The 19,849-nt window shown below is 37.5% G+C and overlaps 1 protein-coding gene across 1 annotated transcript in view; it reads right to left on the reverse strand.

Moving 5' to 3' along the window:
- PYGB (glycogen phosphorylase B) overlaps positions 1–17,568 on the reverse strand; it is an 85,249-nt gene extending 67,681 nt beyond the window's left edge. Inside the window, exon 1 of the mRNA XM_007476603.3 lies at positions 17,129–17,568. Coding sequence (XP_007476665.1) covers positions 17,129–17,371 — 243 coding nt within the window. The 5' untranslated portion in view covers positions 17,372–17,568. The remainder of the gene's footprint in view (positions 1–17,128) is intronic.
- Positions 17,569–19,849: the final 2,281 nt, after the last annotated feature.

Consider the following 19,849-nt stretch of genomic DNA (forward strand, 5'->3'; position numbering starts at 1 on the left):
TTTATTTTTAAGAGAATACTGGGGAGAAGGCACTACTTAGTCTTAGTAGTACAGTATACTTTAGAAAGGGATTAGCTAATCGTCACCTAGCCACAAAATTTTAAAATCTGGTTGCCCAAGTAAGTATTCTCATGTTTGTTCTGTTCATTATTCTGGTTGCTGCCTATTTCCAGGGAGGCTGAAATTTTACTGGATTTCATTTAGGCTAGTTAGAGCAAAGCTCCAGGGTGAACATGGGCCCCTTTTCTTATGAAAGCATGCCAAACCTTTTTTAGCTGCTCAATGGGCTGAACTGGAAATGTCCTTTAATGGAAAGCTTTTCCATCTTTTCTCCCTGGCCTTTTCACAAGACCAGTATTATAATGGTTGTTTAGATAAGCAAACTATAGAGTATTATGTGCAACTGTGAGATGTGAGATTATTATGTGAGAAGCTCATTAATCATTTGTAAGACTTTCAAATTAAAACTAAACCCTTGGGCAAAATTTCAATTTACTTTGACAGTACTATAATTCATGAAATGATCTCATCAGCTCCCACGGATTTAATTATGATCCCTATACTGATGATTCTCAAATTTACTTAGCTTGACCCAATCTCCAATTGCACATCTCTACCTGCCTTTCAGACATCTAGAAATGGATGTCCAATAGATATGCTAAGCAAACTGAACCCATTATCTTCCCCTTAAATTTTCCACACACATCCCCCCATTCTACCTTACTTATTACTAGAGAGAACAATACCCTTCTCCCAGTTCCTCAGGCTTACAAGCTAGAAATTATATATGACTATTCCCTATCTCTCACAACTCACACCCCTACCTCCATATGCAAGCTGTTTGCCATGGCCTGTCCATTTCACCTATGCAGCATCCCTTGAATTAGCCCTCTTCTCTCTTCTGACACTGCCATTACCCTGGTGCAGGCCCTTATCTCATGCCTGAACTATTTATTGCAGGCATGCAATAGCCTGCTGATGGGTCTGCCTGACACAAGTCTCTCCCTGCTACAAAGCATCTTCTATTTAGCCACCAAAATGATTTTCCTAAAGTGCAAGGCCAACCGTATCACCCTCTTAACTCAATAAATTCTAGGAGCTTCCTACTGTCTCCAAGAAGAAATACAACACAAAATGAATTTAGCATTGAAAACTCTTCATAATCTATTCCCTTCCTAACTTTCCAGTCCTCCTATACATTTACTCCCTACCTCATCCAGTGACAGTGCCACTTCCAACCAGTGATATTAGCCTCCTGGCTATTTCACAAACAAGATTTTTTTTTCAATTTTTTTTTTGGCCCTTGACATTTTCCCTAGCTGTCCCCCATGTCTGGAATATTCTTCACCCTCCACTCCCACTACTTATCCCTGGATTCCTTTAAATTCCAAATAAAATCCCATCTTGTACATGAAGTTTTTCCTAACCCACTAAATTCTAGTGCCTTCCCTCGATTAATTATTTCCTATTTATCCTGTATATAGCTTGTTTTGTACATATTTGTTTGCATGTTGTCTCTCCAATTAGATTGTGACTTTCTTGAAGGCAGAAACAGTGCCTGGCAGATAATAGGCACTTAATAAATCTTTATTATAAAATTTTCAAACTTAAGAGACCTGTGAGTTTAACCTCTTCATTTTACTAAGGACAACAGAAAATAGAGAATAAGTGGCTTGTCCAAGGTCACAGTTACTTATAAGCAGAGACACTGACTCCTACGATATACAGTGCTCTACCTAGCTTCATGGAAAGGCCACTTTTCTTCTGTTATTTCTATGATTTGTATTCTTATGCTAACATATATGATCAATTCCTATATGAAAGATGTCGTATGTGAACGGCACATGAAGGGCAGAAAAATAAGCTAGTCATGTAATATGAATGAGGGATAACGGATGGATACATGTTATGTACATGTTGTTTTCCTCTGAAAGAACATATATATTTGCTTTGAAGGCAAAGATTTTTATTTTTATCTTTCTAATTCCAGCACCTAGCAATGTGCTTAACTGCTTGTGGAGTGAGAGAAGAAATGACTGAATTGATGAATGAATGAAGTGTTACCCTGGTATCCAAGAAATACTATAGGAACTAGAGGAAAATGTCCATCATTTGGTGGATCATCTATGGAGGATCTATGGAAAAATATGAATGCAGAAATTACAACAGAATATGGTTTTGATCTATACTCATGAAGGAATGATTCAAACAAAATGAGACCATGACCTTAAGTAATGAATTATTTTTCTTTTACACATGAGGGGCACTTTTGTACATATTTGCAAAGTATCTTTTTCCCCCTTTGACACATCATCCATATATCATACTCCTGGACTGCAGGTGTTTCCCGAAGTTCTATGCTGAACTATCTTTTCTTCTCTTTTTATACTCTTTTTTGGTAATATCATCTGCTTCCATAGTTAAACTATGATCTCTATACAGATGACTCTCAGATCTATTTATTCACCTTCAGCCTCTTCCCCAAGTTTCAATCCCATATCACCAGTCACCTAGTGAAATGACATATCAGAGATACTTAAAACTCAACACGTCTAAAACTGGACTCATTATCTTGACAGTAAGTTTCCAATCCCTGTCATTTCTACCTCTGTAATATTTTTCCTTTGTGATATCTCTGACTCCTTCTCTCCTTTGATACTGCCACCACCATGGTAAAGGTCTTCATCACTTCACATATGGACTGCTACAACAAACTGCTGGTTAAATTTCCTTGTTTCAAAATCTGTCCCCATTCCAGTCCATCCTCTATTAAGCTATCAAGCTAATTTTTCTAAAGCCTAAGTCTGACCAAGTCCATCCTTGAGTCATTCAGTAAACTCCAGTGGCTTTCTGTTACCTTCAGGATCAAATATAAAATTCCGTTTGGCTTTTAAAGTCCTTAGTAATATGGACCCTTCTACCTTTTCAGTGTCCTTAAACTATTCCCTCTTCCAAACTGCAATCAAGTGACACTGGTCTCTTTGCTGATGTTTATATGAGACATTCCATCTTCAGGCTCTGAGAATTTTCACTGGCTATCCTCCATGCCTGGAACTCTCTCCCGACTCATCTCTAACTTTTGGCTTCTTTAGATTCTTTCAGGTCTCAAGTTAAGTCCCAACTTCTACAAAACAACTTTCCCAAGCCTCTTTAATATTAGTTCCTCCCCTCTGACATTACTTTTAATTTTTTCCTGTATATATTTTATAGGTACATAGTTGTCTTCATGTTGTCCCCTGCATTTGACTGTGAGCTTTTTGAGAGCAAGAACTAATTTTTGCTTATTTCCAGTGCTTAACATAGTAGGCACTCTCCTAAACGCTCTCTACTTCTTTCAAACATTCCTATTTTTGTCAAAGGCTCTATGATTCTTCCAGTGCTTCAATCTCATAATCCCAGTGTTATCCTAGACTCCTCCTCTCCATTATCCCAATCAGCTGCTAAATTTTGCTGTTTCTACTTCCACAACATCTTTCACATCCAATTCCTATCCACTCACATAGTTCAGGCCCTCCTTACCTCTCTTACCTCTTGCCTCTATGATTCCCAACAGAATCCTAATTGGTCTTACTGCCTCAGGACTTTAATCACATCCGTCCATCCTAAATATTGTCGACAAAGGAATTTTCCTCAAGTTTTATCTGATTTTGTCATTCTATTTAACAAACTCCAGTGACTTCATATTTCTCTAGAATAAAATATTAATTACTTAGCTTTCAGAGACTTACATAACCTGTCTTTCCAACCTCAAAGTACATTACTCCCCCCCATGCACTCTAGCCATCCTACCAAACTGGCCTTCACTGTGTTCCTCACTCACAATGCTCCATCTCTAATCTGCATGTCTTTGTACTTGCCATTTGTGGAATGTATTCCCTCCTTTAGAGTCCCTCTGCTCCTTTAAAATGCAGTTCATGAACTATCAATCTCATGAAGTCTCTCCTGATCCTCTGTTAGCACCTTCCCTCCCAAACTCTCTTAGATTTACCTACTTTATATATTTTTATATTTATCATAGTTATGGTGTATAAATTTTCAGATGTTCTTCTTGTATCTTGCATTAGAAAGATAAGCTCACTGAAAGCAGAGATTTGTTTTATCCTTGTACTTCTATCCCCAGGCCTACCATAGTGCTTAGCACATAGTTGGGTGTTTAATAAATACTTGCTAATTGATTTATTCCCCAAGAAAAAAAAAGGGGGGGGATAATTTCTCCACTTTTCTTCCCATGATTCTTCATACCAGAATTAGAACCCAAGTATACTGAAGCCCCATGCATATTTGCTTCCACTACAAAGTTAATAACATCAGATACTCTACTGCGATGCAAAAAATGGTTCTCTCAAGTCAAATAAGCTATATCTTCTAACAGGGAAAACAAAGCTCCTACCTTCACTCTCCTTCAAGATGGTCAATATTCAAGTAGAGAAAGCATTGTGGGCACAATGGAAAGAGCACTGAGTCTAGGTACTAAGAGGTCCTGGGATCAAATCCTATCTTTGCCACTTAGTTTGCAAGTAATTTAACTTCCCTGGGTCTGTTTCCTCATGTGCAAAATAATAGGCTTGGGGCTAGATAAATGACCTCAAATGTCCCTTTTAACTAAATGCTTAACAACTACATAATGGCTGAGCTTAAAGTCAGAAGAGTATCTATTAAGAGTCAGAAGTCAGTATCTTTTATCACTCTCTGCATGTCACTATCTACATATCATCAAAGACAGAAGAGTATCTATTAGAAGCTTGGTGGGAAGAGTTTGATGAAGGAGAGCTGTTATGAAAGACATAGTTCCAAGACTAGAAAAATAACCTGGTTTAAAGGGCAAATTACTTGGTCACAGAGGGATGTTCTGACAAAATGTATGTATTTATTGTTGTTCTTTACATTTGAAAGTGAAGTGTTAGTAGAGCTAGTAGAGCTGTTACAACTAATTTGGGCAGCTTGCAAGTGAAGCAAAAAGTAATTATGCATGCCTAGAAGCCCTTTCCACACTATATCTGGGGAAGCAGACCTTTACTTGTCAGTGCTTGTCACAAGTTGGTAGCACTTGTCACCGATGACAGCTCTACACAACCTCAAATGGAATGGAAAAGTCCAGATTTAGACTGACAGCACTACTTACTAAAAGTATCAGACACCTAATGAGTACAACCTCCACAGAAATACTGAATTAGCCTGGGGTACTTGGATGAAAGTGGGACAGGTGAACATGATGACAATCATAGATGGTCATACATTTCAACATTCAATGAGCATGACACATCACTGAAAACTGATCATTATAAGTACTCATATTCCCATTGCAAAACACAGCTCCTCTAAGAAGCCTTTGATATGTCTTAACATCTTAGTTTCAAGGATCCATGAGTAAACATTATTGAAGTCACATTGCATCCAGTGACTAAGGTAAAATGGAAAAGGAGAGTGCCACGGAAATCATTATGTAATCAATCAATTGGAGTGGTAATAAAATATAAATCAAGAAAGACAGGAATTATGTTATAAAGTTGTATTAAAAAGTCAAGCAGATACATTTATCATAGACATTTCTATTATACATTAGACAGATCAGAGAAACAAAATGGCTCTGTAATCCAACAGATGACAACTCGGATCACAATTCATTACCATCCTATATGTGACTCTGGTTCAGGTCCAGCCATAAGTTCATTACCTGGAATACATTTGACACGCTGAAATCCTTCCTCATTTCAAACTGAAATTCTGAGGCTACCAAAGAAATATACTGAATGTCATATATCTCGCTATCACCTGATGACCACCCATCTTTTCTTTCATTTGCACATTTCTTTGATGACATTCTTTATACTGCTTCAATGATATAATTCCTCATTTGTAATCTGTGGCTGTGGGCTCACATCCACCATAGACTTCTCCACTATTGAGATTTCACTCTCAATTTAAATTCCACTGAGGCTGTAATATTCCATATTACTCTCAGCTATACATAATACCACCAAATGATTATATTATAAATATTTTATAGTATTATATATATAGTATATAAGGCACCATAAAGCTGGGCCTTTCTTTCAAGAAGCTAAGAGGTTAATAAAAGAGTTTTGCACTTTCTCAAAAGTAATTCAGGGGGGCAGCTGGGTGGCTCGGTGGATTAAGAGCCAGGCCTAGAGGTGGGAGATCCTAGGTTCAAATCTGGCCTCAGACACTTCCCTGCTGTGTGACCCTGGGCAAGTCACTTAACCCCCACTGCCTAGCCCTTACCACTCTTCTGCCTTGGAACCAATACACAGTATTGATTCCAAGACAGAAGGTAAGGGTTTATATATATTTTTAAAAAAAAAAGGTAATTCAGCTTGTTCTCCTCTCCTCCAGTTCAATTCTGGACCCAATTCATGGTGCATTTGCAAATATTTATATAACACACACATACATGGCTAAAGATGGTCCATCCAATTATATAACACAGTCTGAACAACAGGCATATTCATCCACTTGGTTTTTCCTGTGTGGAAAGTTAGACCAAATACTTTTAAGCAGTTCTGTATATTATCCATAAAGTTCAGGAGTGTTGTGGAGTTTAATGTAATTAGCACAATGTCATTTCCAAGTAGGACCCTCTGTAGGGTAATATTATATTATGATGAAAAAGCATTGTCTTTGGAATCATAGGACCTGGGTTCAAATCCTATCTCTGATGAAGATGTGTGACTTAAATGCTAGTTACTTCACTTCCTAGCGTCTTAGTTTCCTCGTCTTTAAAATGAGCAAATCAGATGGCCTTTCAGCTCTAGAGCTATGATCCTAAGTATATCCTCCAGTAATTCAGATTATACTGAAAGTAAAAGTTGTTATAATTTAGAAGTAAATAGTTGACTCCACTTAAAGTAATTTAGAAATATATGAAATTAGTACATTTATTGGACTTCTGAATAAAACTAAAGCTTCTATGAGGAAATTCAATTCAATGTTGTGAAATATATAGCCTTTCAGGAAACAAATATTTAAAATTAAATTACTATAATTGCACCTCTTAAAAAAATCATTTCTACTTTCCAGAGTCTCAGGGCAAATGTAGGGCCCTATGTTGTCTCCTAAATAGTGAGCATAATTTTAAAATTCAACTAAAAGTTGAAGAAAATAAACTATTTTTCTACAATAGAAGAGAAAAAAAAAATGTGTTTTTCTGTGGTGAATCCTAAATACAAATAAAAAAGATGCCCTCCAGAGGAGTATTTCTTTGACTTTAATATTTCACAGCAAAATATCCCATCATGTAATGATCACCTACAATCAAATAGATCCAGTCTCTAGGAGAATATACAGAACAATGCCCAAGTCAGATATACTAGTAGAGACAGTGTTACACAGCAGAAATAGTACAGCAATAGAAGGCAGAAGACTTCTAGATTTATTACAAGATGACTTAGCTTATAATGAAATAACAATCCCTTGTCTGTAGTACAATTGTATGACACTATAAATATCTACATGCTTATGACTACCCCATAATACTCAAATTAATTAAGAAGACCACTAGCATTAAAAATATGGTCATTCGATAGGTCCTTTCTATACCAGTAGCCCTTATCCTCTTTAATTGCTACTCCCTGGAAAGTACATTATTTCTGAGGGCCTCCAAGAGGCTTTTCTCATCTCTCACTCATGATTTCATTTGTTTGGTATGAAAAAGACAGTCTACAAGAATCCTGAAGACAAGGATTCCTCTGAATCTTAGTTTTCTCAAACATTTAAAAATAAGGATATACTTCTGGCTCTGCAAAGAATTTTCAGTGGTTCATAGACAACCTTCCCCCAAAGAAACTTCTATCCTTCAAAGGAAAAGGTTAAGTAATCAACACATGGTAGTTTGGGGTGATAAACCCCAAAATGCAAGTTTTGGGGGAAGAACTCACTATTTGACAAAAACTGCTGGGAAAAGTGGAAAACAGTATGGCAGAAACTAGGCATAGACCAATATCTCACATAATACACTAGAATAAAGTCAAAATGGATACCTGATTTAGAAATAAAGGGTGGTACCACAAAAAATTAGGAGAAAATGGAAAGGAAGAATTTGTGACCAAATAAGTTAAAAAGAGCATTACAAAAAAGAAATGGATAATTTTGATTACATTAAATTAAAAAGGTTTTGTACAAACAAAACTAGTGCAACCAAGATTAGAAGGGAAACACAAATTTGGAAAAAATATTTATAGCAAATGTCTCTGACAAAGATCAGAACTGGTTCAAATTTATAAGACTACAAAGCATTTCCCAATTTAAAAATGATCAAATAATATGAATGGGCAGTTCTCAGGAAGAAATTAAAATTCATAAAAAATGCTCCAAACCACTATTAATTAGAACTCATACATATCAGGTTGGCTAACATGATCAAAAATGATATATGTTGGAAGGGATGTGGCAAAATTGGGATACATTTAATATACTGATGGTCAAACTGTGAAGTGATACAACCATCCTGAAGAGCAATATAGAATCAAAGCACTTGGGCAGGAGCTATGGAGAAAGGTCAAAGGGAGATCCTTGATAGAGAGAGGCATATTAGATCAGCTAGAAAGTTAAAGCTATGATAAGAAATTGATTAGAATTTAAAATTGCATTAAAATTGCATTGGGATTACAGAGCATAGATAAATTTTTGGCAATTTATAGTCACAATGGCAAGAGTTGAAAATAATTCAGATGCTTCTAGTCCAACCTGTACATGAACAAGAGCAAGAATTGAATGAGGATGTCATACAAGGATATCTCATGTTCATATCCCTTGCCTAAAATAATCACCAAATGACTTGTGCTTGAAAATTTCTAGTGAGATGCCCAAAGGGCACTAAAAGAATGCCTACCCTTTGATCCAGCCATAGCACTGCTGTGTTTGTACCTTAAAGAGATAAGGAGAGAGACCTGTACCAAAATATTCATAGCTGCTCTCTTTGTGGTGACAAAAAGTTGGAAAATGAGGGGATGCCCTCCAATTGGGGACTGGCTGAACAAATTGTGGTATATGTTGGTGATGGAATACTATTGTGCTCAAAGTAATAATGAACTGGAGGAATTCCATGTGAACTGGAATGACCTCCAGGAACTGATGCTGAGTGAAAGGAGCAGAACCAGGAGAACAACGTACACAAGAGACAGATACACTGTGGCACAATCGAATGTAATGGACTTCTAGCAGCAACACAATGATCAGGACAATTCCGAGAGACTTATGAGAAAGAATGTTAACTACATTCAGAGGAAGAACTGTGGGAATAGAAAAACAGAAGAAAAACAATTGCTTGATTACAAGGGTTGACAGGGATATGATTGGGGATATAGACTCTAAATGATCACCATAGTGCAAATATCAATGATCAAGTGGGTCTTGATCAATGACCTTTGTAAAATCCAGAGGAATTGCACTTCAGCTATGGGAGGGGGATTAGGAGAGGGCTGGGAAAGAACATGAATCTTGTAACCATGGAAAAATATTCTAAATTAATTAAATCAAATTTAAAAAAAGAAAACATCTAGTGAGGAGAGCTTTTACCTCATAGGGCAGATCATTCTGTTTTATAAAAATATTATAATTATTAGAGAACTTTTATTGTTAGCTATCCTTATTTAGCTTGGCATCATCTCCAAATATTTGTCTTCTGTCACTGTTTTTAAAAAATATGTATTTTGGGATTTTGGTTTTATAAGATCATTCACTTATAAAAGTGAAAAATAAAAATATGGAAATGTTTTACATGAAAACATATATAACCCAGATTGAATTACTTGCCAGCTCTGGGAGTGGGGAGGGAAGGAAGGAGGGAGATAATTTGGATCATATAACTTTGGAAAACTTATGTGGAAATTTGTTACTCCACATAATTTATAAAAAATAATATAGTTATAGACAAAAACAAAATTAAAAAAACCTCAAAATATTAAAACAGTAAAGGGCCTACTCCTAGCACAGATCTGTGAGAATCTTCTATGAACCTTCTCACACATCTGTAACCGTTTTACCTTAAGTTTGATTATTCATCCAGTTACAAATCTGTTTACCTATGCTATCATTCAGCTCTTAACTCCTTTATCTTTTCCACAAGAATAGTATGAACAGCTAGTAAATGTTTTACTGAAATTCAGGTAAAATACTTGAATTTTTAAAATTTATTCACCAATAACCCTGTCCTAAAAGAAAAAATTTATATGGTTTCTTCTTAAAAGATGGTTAATTTTTATCAATAACTTTATATGGCCCATCACACAGGCTGATCCCAATGGCTAAAACATAACTTTCCATGTCTTTACCTCATAGAATCCCACACTTCCTTCAAAACTATCTCAAATGCCACCTCCTATTTAAGACCTTTTCTGACTAAGCCATATCCCTCTCCCCCTAGTGATTAGTCTCTCCAACCAAATTTACTTGTCTCTATTTTGTATCTTATATTTGTACTTGATGTCTTCCTGGATAGAATATGAAGGCAGAGACTGCTACATTTTTGTCTATATATCCTCAGAGTTTAGTTTAGTGCTTGATAAACAGTAAGTGCTTGACAACTTGCTTATTGATTGATTGCCCTTATCCCAGGTCCTTTTATTGAGAAGAGACCTCTTAATTTTATATTTGTCTCTGGTTAAATACTCCACCAACTGAATGTAAGATTAAGCTCCTTGAGAACACAGGCTCTTTTAATCTTAGAGGTTTTTAAAAATCTTTATATCCCCAGCACCTAGCACAATAAGTAGCTGTTGTTCAATCCTTTTCAGTCAATGACCCCATTTGGGGTTTTCTTGGCAAACATACGAGGGTGGTTTGCTATTCCCTTCTCCAGCTCATTAAACAGAGAAGGAAACTGAGGCAAATAGTGTTAAAGTGACTTGCCCAGGGTCACATAGCTAGTATGTGTCTCTGGACAGATTTAAACTCAGGTTTTCCTGACTCCAGGCTTAGTGCTGTACCTATTGCTCTAACTAGCTGCCCTAACTCAATGTACATATGCCTATTAAATAAATGTACAATTAATAAATTAATATGAAATGTCTAATAAATGTTTATTGAATGAAACTATCAATTCAGTGTTTAAGTACTCCAGCAATGTTCATGAAAGATAATAATATTCACCCACCTAGAAGAATTCCAATAAGGAATGTGTCATTGCTATACTTAACCAAAGGACCTGATCACGCAACAGCAGCATGATTCTACCTGCTTGGAATGACAACTAAATTGAGCCTGAGAAACCTCTTGTCTATTCATATATCGCCAGCTATATCAAAAAGGACCTCTTCCTTTTACATAGCCAAATTTAACATTCATAATACTCATTTATTCCCTGAGTAGCTTTGAAAAGGGTAAATAATAGCTAGAAATCAGTTAAAGGATACAGGATCAAGACTGTTTTATACACTCAGATACTTTTTACATAGTTCTGGGACATTTCCAACTTCTCTACAGCTACAGGCACCTCCAAAGAGAATAGTGGGAGAGACTTAAGCTTCACTACAAAGAAGGATGAACATTTTATGCTACAGATGGTGACAAGTTTTTATCAAATGCTCATGTATACAAACCTGGCTTGGTTAGCCTATGCTAGGAGATAAGTCTGGCATGATAGACAACAGTTTGCATTGGAAACACCTCAAGGTTTTAGTGGATTAAAAAGAACCAAAAAGGGGCCAGAGAAACCAGGGAAATTAATTTGATCTTAAGTTACATTAAGAAAGACAGAATCCAAAAAAGGAGGCAACAGCCTAGCTACATTCTGCCTTTGTTAAAGCACATCTGAAATACTGTGGTAGGCAATATGCAAGGGGACAAGTCCAGAGGACAACCAAAGACTAGAATGAACCCATGCCATTAGAAGATTGATGTAGCCTGGAAAAGTGTTAGCTTTAAGGAAATAACTGTGTGCACCCATCCAAGAGCTGTCAAATGGAAGTAATTAGATTTATTCTGCTTGGTCCTAGAACAAGTTTTTAAAAGGTCTGATAGGAGTTTTGCTATTTATAACACACTAGTTACATTACTGCAAGTAAAAGAAAATATATAAATAAGTTTAATATACATTTTACTTACCCAGCATACCAAATACGAATATTCACAAAATAAATAAAACTTGCCCATTACACATGCACTATACACTAAATCTGAAATATGTATGACCTTGAGCTCACAAAGGATTCAACAATAAAGGCTGCTTTTAAATGAAGGGAAAATAAACACACGAGTATCTTCCTTCTCCATGCCAACATAAACATTCAGTGCTGTGTTTCCTTATGGCAAATACTACCATGCCACAAGCAAAAAATATTTAATAAAAATTGCCCCAGAAAGTATTATTACTCAGAATTCAGAGACTATAACTCTCATTTTATACATGGAAGTACTTCCACTTCAAACTGTGGTTTTGTTATTGTTCAGTCACGTCCAACTCTTCACAACCCCATTTGGGGTTTTCTTGACAAAGATACTGGAGTAGTTTGCCATTTCCCTCTCTAGCTTATTTTACAGATGAGGAAACTGAGACAAACAAGGTTAAGTGACTTGTCCAGAGTCACACAGCTAGTAAGTGTCTGAGGCCAAGTTTGAACTCAGGAAGCTAAATTTTCTTGATTTTAAGCCAGGCTTTGTATCCACTCCATCACCTTTCTGCTCCCCTAAAACATGGTAGATATCATTAAGGCTTTAATGTTCATATCTTCTCCAAAATTCTATTCTGGTCTATTAAGAATACAAGTTGTTCTTAAATAAATCCTCCCTAAATCTCAGCTCTTAAAAAATGTTAAAAGACAAGAGAATTTTGAAATTGATCTTGTCCTAAAGAAAGCAAATCTATTTTCACTCAGATACTAAGTATTTATCCTCTGAATTGTTTCTAATGAGAACTTATGTCATTTCCTATGTTGATATGTCCCATAAGATATCTAAACCCAAAGAGTCATAACCTTGGAAATATAGGCTTATCATTAATAGATAAGTTAGTTCCTAGTTAACTTAGAATGGCTGGTCTGTTATATGTCACAATGTATATTTATAACTAATGTGGTACTACATCTTTTCTTCAGTTATTAAAATATATTTCATCATTGGGAGGAAAATCTCTAAAATAAAATGAATTATTAATTTCTATTAAAGGCAATGATTCCATAAGAGTCCAATGGAAAATAAACAATTTTCAACACTTTTTTTGCTACTGGAAAACAAATTTCCAGATTTCTACACGTTTTACCATTTCTTAAATATTCTCTGAGCAACTCTCCGTGATGAAAAAGGAAAATATCGCCATACCCATATTCATTTTCTTCCAAAAAATTTTGTTTAGGAATTTCCTTATAATGTAGAGGGGTAATAAATTATTTAGAGTTATTCTTCAAATCAGAAAAAAATCATCTAGTAGGACCACGCAAAAATTTAGTCATGTTCTTGAACCATTTGTAAAATGATCTACAAATAGCTAATAAATGATCAAAAAGAATTTGGTGAGTTAAATTCTTAATGATAAAAACAGTAAAAAAAAAAGAATGTATAAAATAACCTTTTGTTCTATCTGATGACCTTCAAGAAGGTCACTGAAGACAGGTAATACTACTTATTAAGTAGGAGGTGTAGTTTTATTAAAACAAAAGTGAATTTAGTCTCTTCTTTAAAAAATTCCTAGGTACTCATTGGGGAACAGAATTGTAACAAATGTCCAATAAGAAAGATCTTTTTTTAAAACTCACTAAAAAGCTGCTGAAACATTCTGCAACAAGTTCAATTACTTCTTTAAAGTAAATTATTTTAAATTTCAGTTCTTGTCCTAGCCTCCTTTGAAAATGTTTCCAAACACTGAATCACAGACCTGGGAAAGATTTCAGGGATAGTAAATTTTTATGGATGAAGAAATTGGGAGGTACCCAGAAAATCAATGATCTGCTAAAAGTCATCACCCAATTAGCTAGGAACAAAGCTGGCTTCCAAACCCACCTTTTCTGTCTCTCAGTCCAGGATCCATCTATTGTACCACTTGGCCTGATGACTATGACTATTTCTTAAAAAATCATAGGAAATGTCTTTTAAACCCAGCATTACTTATTTCCAATTGAGAGGCAAATTAACATAGATATTTAGACTGGAACTCCAGAGACCCATGTCTAAATTGCGTGTTTATAAACAAGTCAAACTCTCAGAATGTTTTCTTATTTTTATCAAGTTGAGATGGCTCAATCAATATTTATTTATTGGGAAGTATATGGTCAAACTATACTAATCACTAGGTATACAGGGAAAAAAGCAAAAACAGTCAGCCCCCAAGAAGCTTATGAGGTTGGTAGATGCAAAGTAGATACAGAGTAGACAGTAGTAACCTTAGATGGGAAAACACCAACAGCTGGGGGTTGAGGATGAATGGTTGGGAAGGTCTTCAACACAAGGTAACACGTGAAACCAGAGAATCTAAAAAGTAGAGAAGAGGGAAAGCATCACAGACATAGGGCAAAGCCAATACAAAGGCCCAGAAAGAGGAGATGTTATTGTTAGTATTGTTAGATGTGAGGCCAGTAAGGTTAAATTGTAAAGCTCATGGAAGGGATTAATAAGTAAAAAACTGAAAAGACAAGAAGAGGCTGTGAAGACCTTTAATAATATTTGTACTACCTACAAGACAGTTCTTGTGAGGAAAGAGTAATCTTACAAAGTTCTGCCAGTTCATCTAACTTGCTAAATAGCAGAAACACTAGAAAAGTCTTCCTTAAACAACATTAAAGAGAAAGTAGTAGATAAAAATAGTCAATGATGAAGAGGCTGTGAAAAGATGGACACACATATGTTATTATTTTTAAAACCCTTACTTTCAGTTCCAAGGCAAAAAAGCATTAAGGGAATTGAGGTTGTGACTTGCCCAGGGTCATAGAGCTAGGAAGTGTCTGAGACCAAATTTGAAACCAAGACATCCTGGCTCTCTCCACTGAGAGAGAAACACATATATGATTGATGGAACTGGAAACTGGCCCAACCCATTTGGAATTTGGTAATAAAAGTCATATTGTTTGATCAATCAATCCTATTATCAGCATATTCCCTAAGGAAGTTGAAGAAAAAGAAAGATATATACAAACAAAATATATATAGCAGTACTTTCTGTGAGAGGAAAAAACCAAAATGGGTACCCATCAATTCAGGAACATCTGAAAAAAACATGTGTATGAATTTAATGGAATATTACTGTGCCACAAGAAACAATAAATATGATGAATTCCGAGAAACAAGGGACATTTTACATCAACGGATTTTGAGGGGAAAAACAAAAAAGGACAATATTGATGTAAAGAAAAAGTTACATTGTTAGAAGCCAAACTCTGAGTAACTGCAATAACTAAATTTGGTCCTAATAAAACATACTTTCCTTTTCATGGTATGTTGTTGGGAGGAGTATGGATAAAGAGTGAGACATATCCTATTACGTTCAGTCACTGTGTGGGTTGGTTTTAAAAGACTTCTTTTGTTACATTTTCAAATAATGAAAAAAAGCTCATATTTACCTAGCTTTTAAGTTTACAAAAAGCTTTACATATCTTACCTTATTCCACAAGGAAGCCAAAATTCTCTCTGGAACAATCCTTTCAGAGCTGTTCTATGGCTGACTACAAAGTATAAATACTAATCTCTGAATAAATTAGTCATAGAGGAGCCCAAAGGGAAATGAAGGAAAGTATGATGGATGGGCTTGAAATAGGCCGTGCCATATTTCCAAGGAAAAATTGTGCAGGCAAAGGAGCATGAAAAATATCATCTAATAAATGTATGATCAGAAAAAAAGGGTGGGCTGATATAAGAACTGACTACAATCCATTATTCTGTCATATTTGGCAGTTCCAAATTCTTGCAAATTGTCTTTAGTCTTAAAGTTAATCTCTTTCCTGCTTAGTTTTCATTCATCCTCAATTCATTTTTAAAATATCTCAACTATCAAATCTAAAAACTACATTTCTAAAGGAATCACTTTGGTGTAAGACTGTATTTTTCTTCTTTTGGCATCGTATCTCACATTCTTACTCCTATAGATTTTACACAAAATTTCAAGAGCATCAATACAATGGGTCAATAAGAACTACAATGTCCTGCAGACTACTATTCACTACCTTTTAGCAAACTAGACTGGATAGGCTTAGCTTCCTGTATACACCCCCACAAACAGTACAGGAAAAAAAAATTTAATACTGACCTGAGGCACATTCATAAATCTTTTGCAGAAAATCCTGAAATAAGACTTTGCCAATATTGCCTATCCAAGATCTAATTAGAATTACTTCTAATATTATAATATTAGGGCAAAAGTAAAGAATATTATCAGCTTATTTGCATTATCCATTTCTACAGATCCCAGGTATCCTGAAATGCATGACAAGATTGACATTTTTGAAAGAAATTTCCTGAGAGCAATGTCCTAGGTTGAGTGAGGGTACTTCATGAGATCATATATTTAAAAGTGTAAATTCAACCCTTTCCTTTTACAAAGATGTACCAAGTGAGGCACAGGGAGGTTGTTAAGTGACTGCCCAAGGTCACAAGGGTAGTAGTAAGGGCAGAGCATGAATTTGAATCCAGGCCCACTGACTCCAAATTCAGGATTCTTTGCCTCTAAGGTCTCTCCAGCTCTACATCTACTTCCCCGTGTCCATTCTAACTGTGCCTGGGAGAAAGCTCCATGGTGGCTAGAGGAAGCAGCAGGAAGGTTCCTGCAGGGCAGATAAGGAGAGGGAGTAAAAGGGTGAGTGGGTAACCCAGGAGGTTCCAGCTGGTCCAGCCTGGGTATCCCAGAGTGCGCTGAATGGAAAAGTCCGGAGGTTGGCCAGAGGAGTGAAGGCCAAGATAGGGGAGGCAGCTTTGTGCGGGTGGAGGAAGGGTGCAGGAAGGGAGAAGTGAAAGAGGGAAGAGCAAGGAGGTGATCTATAACGGGGCTTCAGGATAAAGGGGATGCACAGTGGGGGAGGGGTGCAGAGAGGTTATGCCAGAAGGGGGGCGGTGCTCCAGGGTGGGGGAAGGGTGCAGCACCAGGGACAGTACAGGGAGGAGGGAGGAATGCAGGATCAAGGGAGGGAGGAGATGAAGGGGGCGCTGCTGGCTTGAGGGAAAGGGACAGCCTCCGGCTCGCCCGTGTGCTCACCTTGGGGTCCTTCTCATAGTAGTACTGCTGCGTACGGATCCAGCGGCCCACCAAGTGGTCACGCACCGTGTGTGCCAGGGCGAAGAAGTAGTCTCGGGGAGTGGCCACATTGCGGTCCTTGACCAGAGTGAAGTGGAGGTGCCGGTTAAAGCTCTTCCTCACTTCGGCCACGTCGCCCAGTCCGGCGATGCCCCGAACACTGATCTGCTTCCGTTTCTCGCAGTCGGTCAAGGGCACGGCCATCCTGGCTGCTGCGGGCCCCGCCCGTCCGGGAGAAGGGACAACCGGTAGAGAAGGACAAGGAAGAGGATGCTGCAGCGGCTGCCGCAGCCAGCGATCAGAATGCAACCTCTGGGGGAGGGCACTGCGCCTGCGCACTACCCCAGAGAGGCGGGGCGGGGTGGAGCAGGGGCAGGGCGAGGGGTTTGAGGGAGGAACGAGAAGCTAAGGGAAGGTGTCCAGCTGGCAGTAGGAGGGGACTGCTCCTCCCTCCTTCACCTCCCCTCCCCACCTCCGACCCCAAGTCTTTTTTTTTTTTGGTTTGTTTTTTAAAGCTGTTTACTACAGGTAGAAACAGCTGGCGGTGTTTATAAAGAGCTGGAGTGCCCAGGCTAGCTGTCTAAAACTGTTAACTTCAGGGAATAAACAATAGCTAGCGTTTATGTCGCACTTTTTGTTTGCAATATGTTTTACAAACATTGCATTTTATCCGCACTGCAACTCTAGGAGGAGAAAGGTGCTGTTATTACCCCTATTTTGTCGATGAAATAACTGAGGCTGAGGAAAGTTGTGACTTGCCCTGAATCTCAGAGCTGGTTAGGGTCTAAAGCTGGATTACAAACTCAGGTCTTCCTGACTCCAGACCCAGTATTCATCACTGTGCTACTTAACTGCCTGTATAGAAGAAGGAATGTGGACCAAATTTTGGTTATTCAATTTATTTTGCTGCGAACATAATATATATGTATAATATAATATATGTATTATATGCTCACAATTATATTGACTTTAAGGTTTATGAAACCTTACTTTACTCACAACTACTTTGCTCATGTTGCAAGTATTATTATCCCACTTCCTAGCTGAGGAAACTGAGGGAATGTGAAAGACAGGACTCAAATTCTTTTTTTTTTTCACTTTTGAAAATTTTATTTAATTAGATGATTTAGAATATTTTTCCATGGTTACAAGACATGTTCTTTCCTTCCTCTCCCTCCACCCCCTTCCTGTATCTGATGAGTAATTCCACTGGGTTTAACATGTGTCATTAATCAAGACCTATTTCCATATTTTTAATATTTGCACTAAGGTGATCTTTTAGAGTCTACTTTCCTAGTCATAGTCCCATCGACCCATGTGATCAAGCAGTTGTTTTTCTTCAGTGTTTCTTTTCCCACAGTTCTTCCTCTGGATGTGGATATCCTTTCTCAAATGTCCCTCTGAATAGTTCTGGATCTTAGGACTCACAAATTCTTGAAAGGAACTTGAGAAAGACGCCTTAACTCATTGCCTTAACTTCCTTTCTTCTCACTAAACCCTCTGCAAGCTGGCTTTTAACCTTATCATTTAACTGAAACTTTTCTCTCAAATTGCCAAATCTGGGGACCTTTTCTCAATTCTTTTGACCTCTGCAAAATTTGACACCTTCAATGGACTATTCTTGCTCCTGACTAGTGTCAACATGGAATCTAGGAACCCCAAACTTGTGATCTAGTGGGATCTGGTGAACCCCAGGTTTCAGGACTAGCTTGTAGGTTGGAGACCCCAAAGTTTGTACTTGTTCCCTGTGCCCATGGGAATCCACCCTGAAGGGAATCCCAGACTAGCAGTTTCTGACTGAGTGGAGGACCTCAGATGAATGATGTATCCTAGTTAGGTGGGACTACGCATAAGCTAAGGACCCTCTTTGTCTTAGGGAGTCTCCCTTATGGTTTCAGAGACCCTTTCCCAAGAAGATCCACACCTGGGCAGGAACCATCCTTTAGTATCCATTGTAAGCAGCCCCTTTTCTTACCCCTTAGCCTCTATCTATGACTCCTTTCCCAAACTTGATTGTATCCTGTCAGTGTAGTTTGAACACTCCCATTTTCTTTGTAGCTATAGTAAAGTCAATCATCTTTCCCTGCCCCTGGATTCCCCAAATGGTATATAGGAAAAATTCTTTTGTTCTTTGGAGTCATCTTCTAGCATGGTGCCACTCCCAGGGGTCAGTGTCCAGAGTGGCCAGAGTTCAATCCTTGGACTCTGTGGTAGTGTAGCCCACTGCTCTGTGTTGAGGCCTACTATTGCATCGAACCCCTTTCCCTTGATGAAAGAGTGATTTTTGACTATTTAATAGTTCTATGTTTTTTCCCAGTCAACACTAGACTTTCATGAACTATCCTCTTTTGGTTCTACTATGTGGCATCTCTGCCTAGTGTTCCACTAACTCCAGCATCCCCAAAGGCTCTGTCCTGAGTCTTCCCCTTTCCTTTGTTAATTCTGGTGGATTCAATTATTAACTCCATGCAGATCTATATACTGAGTTGTAGTCTCTGTTTCAGTCCTGCCTTTTGGTATCTCAAACTGGATATTCTGTAGGCATCTCAAACTCAATATGTCAAAACACTACTCCAACTTCTCTTCTGAACTTCCCTGTTACTGTTAAGAACCCTACACCTCAGTCATATGAGTATGGGGTGCTCAGGGAGGGGTAGTATCTTTGGTATGGAGGGCTTGTCG

This window comes from Monodelphis domestica, chromosome 1 (assembly GCF_027887165.1).
Source record: "Monodelphis domestica isolate mMonDom1 chromosome 1, mMonDom1.pri, whole genome shotgun sequence".
NCBI lineage: Eukaryota > Metazoa > Chordata > Mammalia > Didelphimorphia > Didelphidae > Monodelphis > Monodelphis domestica.